General features: G+C 26.4%; 1 protein-coding gene across 8 annotated transcripts in view; it reads left to right on the top strand.

The window, feature by feature from the left end:
* LOC102672077 (filamin-A) overlaps positions 1-2,860 on the top strand; it is a 21,023-nt gene that overhangs the window by 11,844 nt on the left and 6,319 nt on the right. For 5 of the 8 annotated variants that reach the window (XM_006620417.2, XM_006620418.2, XM_031512751.1 and 2 more), the window contains 5 exons: positions 254-400; positions 487-714; positions 828-1,142; positions 1,201-1,419; positions 1,534-1,854. In XM_006620417.2, coding sequence (XP_006620480.1) covers positions 254-400; positions 487-714; positions 828-1,142; positions 1,201-1,419; positions 1,534-1,854 — 1,230 coding nt within the window. Of the gene's footprint in view, positions 1-253; positions 401-486; positions 715-827; positions 1,143-1,200; positions 1,420-1,533; positions 1,855-2,259; positions 2,348-2,860 lie in introns of all 8 variants that reach the window. The other 3 variants (XR_004151159.1, XR_004151157.1, XR_004151158.1) reach the window with 1 other exon arrangement.

Raw genomic sequence — 2,860 nt, 5'->3', positions numbered from 1 at the left:
TAAACTTATTTAAAAAAATAGAATACGTTATATTGAAAATTATTCATAATTTAAAAATTTTTATATTATATTTTAATATTATATTATGTTATATATTATATTATATATTATATTATATTATATATATATTTATATAAAATAGAAAATTGCTATAATTTCTATAATTCATTTTATATATTTTAATACATATTAATAATCTTATTATTTAATTGCATATGAACAATTAATATTTGACTAAATTATCAATTAATAGGGTCACCCTGGCGTGTGGGCATTATGCCAGTACCAAAAATGTCAGTGATTGGAGATTCCATAAGATTGGTCCCTGCTGGTAGTCCAGCATTTTTTGAACTTTCTGCTCTTGGCTTTAATAGTAATGAAATTGATGTACAAATTATAAGTAAGTATCTATTTATAAATATTAATTTTATTACATTTGAAATCATTGCTAGTTTTTTTATAATTAAAATATAATTATATTTCTAGCACCTTCTAAAAGATATATACAGGCAAAAATTGATGAAGTATCAGGAAGACCTGGAGAATTTCGTGTTGAATTCACTCCAATAGAAGTAGGTAGTCATCTTGTAGAAGTAACCATTGCTGGACAAAAGCTACCGGCAGGACCACTAGTTGCTAAAGTGTACAACAGCAGTTTGATTCAAGTTACTGATGTCCCCAGTGCTGTTGTAGGACATGCCTGTCAATTTAGAGGTAATTAAAGATAATTTCTGGAAGAAAAATTATCTTTTTAATGTGCACAAATGTTTGATTTTTGTTAATTTTCTAATTTTTTTATAATTAATTTTTTATAATTAATTTTATAGTTGATGCTAGTGCTGCTGGTGAAGGACAACTTGAAATTTCTATAAATGAAGGAGAAGTACCAAATCATGTTCAAGTAGTTGGAGGAGGACGTTGTCTTGTTTCTTTTACACCAGAAACTGCTAAATCACATTATATTGATATAAAATTTAATGGAGAAGCTGTGAAAGGATGTCCCTTTATTTGTAATGTATCTGATACTAGTAGAGTAACATTAAGTTTAAATCATCTGGAATTAATTCCAGTGGATCAACCTGCTAGTTTTCATATGGGTGTTGATGGTAGTGGTAATGCAGAACTTGCAGTTTCTGTAAAAGGTTAGTAAGAGTATACATTAAAATTTTTAAATATTATAGCAACATATAATAATTTTAGGACCAAATTGTGAATTGCCTGTCAAGGTAACTGGAGATATAAAAAATGGTTTTACTGCAGAATTTATTCCAAGAGATGTTGGTGTTCATTCAATTAGTGTTGAATATAATGGACATGCTGTAAATGGTACACCATTTTTAGCAAAGGCATTTAATGCAGATAAAGTATTAATTGGTCCTGTAGCTAGAGGTAGTGTTGGCCAACCAACACATTTTACTGGTATGTTTTAAAAATAATCTTTAAATATAATATATATAAAATAAATAAATAAAATATATATTTAATAATATATTTAATATTTTTAAAATTTTTTAAATTTATTATCTTCTTTAGTTGATGCAAGTCAAGCTGGTGAAGGAAATTTAGAAATTACGATATCGGCTCGTAATCAAAACATACCTACTCAAGTCACACCACAAGGAAATGCTCGATTTTCAGTTAGTTTTGTTCCATTTGAAGCGTGCGAGCATATAATTAATATAGCCTTCAATAAACGAACAGTACCAGGTTGCCCAATTATAACTCGAGTAGGTGGTGATAGTCATGTAACAGTGAGTGGGCAGGCATTAAGCAGTGCTGGATTAGGACGACAAAGTTATCTTACTATCAGTAATGTTGCCGGTAGCTTGGAAGATTTAGAAGTTAATGTTGAAGGTATGTTTATTTTTTTTTTATTATTATTATTAATATTTCTTTATAATTGTATATTAATATGTGTATGCCGCATGTATACTTCTCAATTTAAAATCTTTACTAGTTGTTATTGCACAAATGCCACAAATTTCACAGAGATATTATATTCTCTGTTCGATATTCTTTTATACTTTGTTTCAATTTAGTATTGTGTATAATTATTGCATATCAGTTTTGCCGACAATCGCGAATATATATATATATATTGAAGCACTTTTTATGTTGTATCTTCTATTTAATTATATTTGTTATTTAATTAATAAATTTTATCTGTTAGTTATGGTGGAAACTTGCACGAAGTTCTACTTTTTGTGTTTGTTTGTCTTGTTAATCTTTAGCTTGAGAGCAATTCTCTCTCTGTTGCAGGTCGGCCAGCTTTCAGACTACGACATTACTAGACTTCTCAAACACAACTAATTTCATTTTAATTAATTAATGGATTATATAACTGGTGGTGGGTTTTAACTTAACATTTTCTAAAATTGTTGCATAGAAATAATCTTTTATTTTATTTTCATGTTGTGGCTCATTTTAAAATATTATAAAAAAGTAGGTTTTATTTTTTAATATGTAATTTTTTAAAGCAATAACTAACGCTTTTCAATTTTATCAATTATTAAATCATAGTAAGACACATTTTTTGCGTGATAGTCATCTTTTAATGGTGCTAATAAATATTATTTCAACTCTTAAACATTAGTGCATATAACTATAGGTTTTAAATATGTAATTTGTATTGCTTTAGTCAATGTGCCAATCATTTATTTGAATAATATTTAGCTATTAAATTTAATGTCAACAATGCAAAAATCGATCTCTTATGATTTTTAATTCTTAAATTTTCATATATTTTGCTTGAATTATTTTTTTCACATAACTTCTTTCTTATATAATACTTTAATAATTAATCTATTAATTTGAATTTAATTACATTATAAGTAAACTAATATTTTATTAAATTTACATT

Source organism: Apis dorsata, unplaced genomic scaffold, assembly GCF_000469605.1.
Source record: "Apis dorsata unplaced genomic scaffold, Apis dorsata 1.3 scaffold_515, whole genome shotgun sequence".
Classification (NCBI taxonomy): domain Eukaryota; kingdom Metazoa; phylum Arthropoda; class Insecta; order Hymenoptera; family Apidae; genus Apis; species Apis dorsata.
This window is presented reverse-complemented; position numbering and strand designations above follow the sequence as displayed.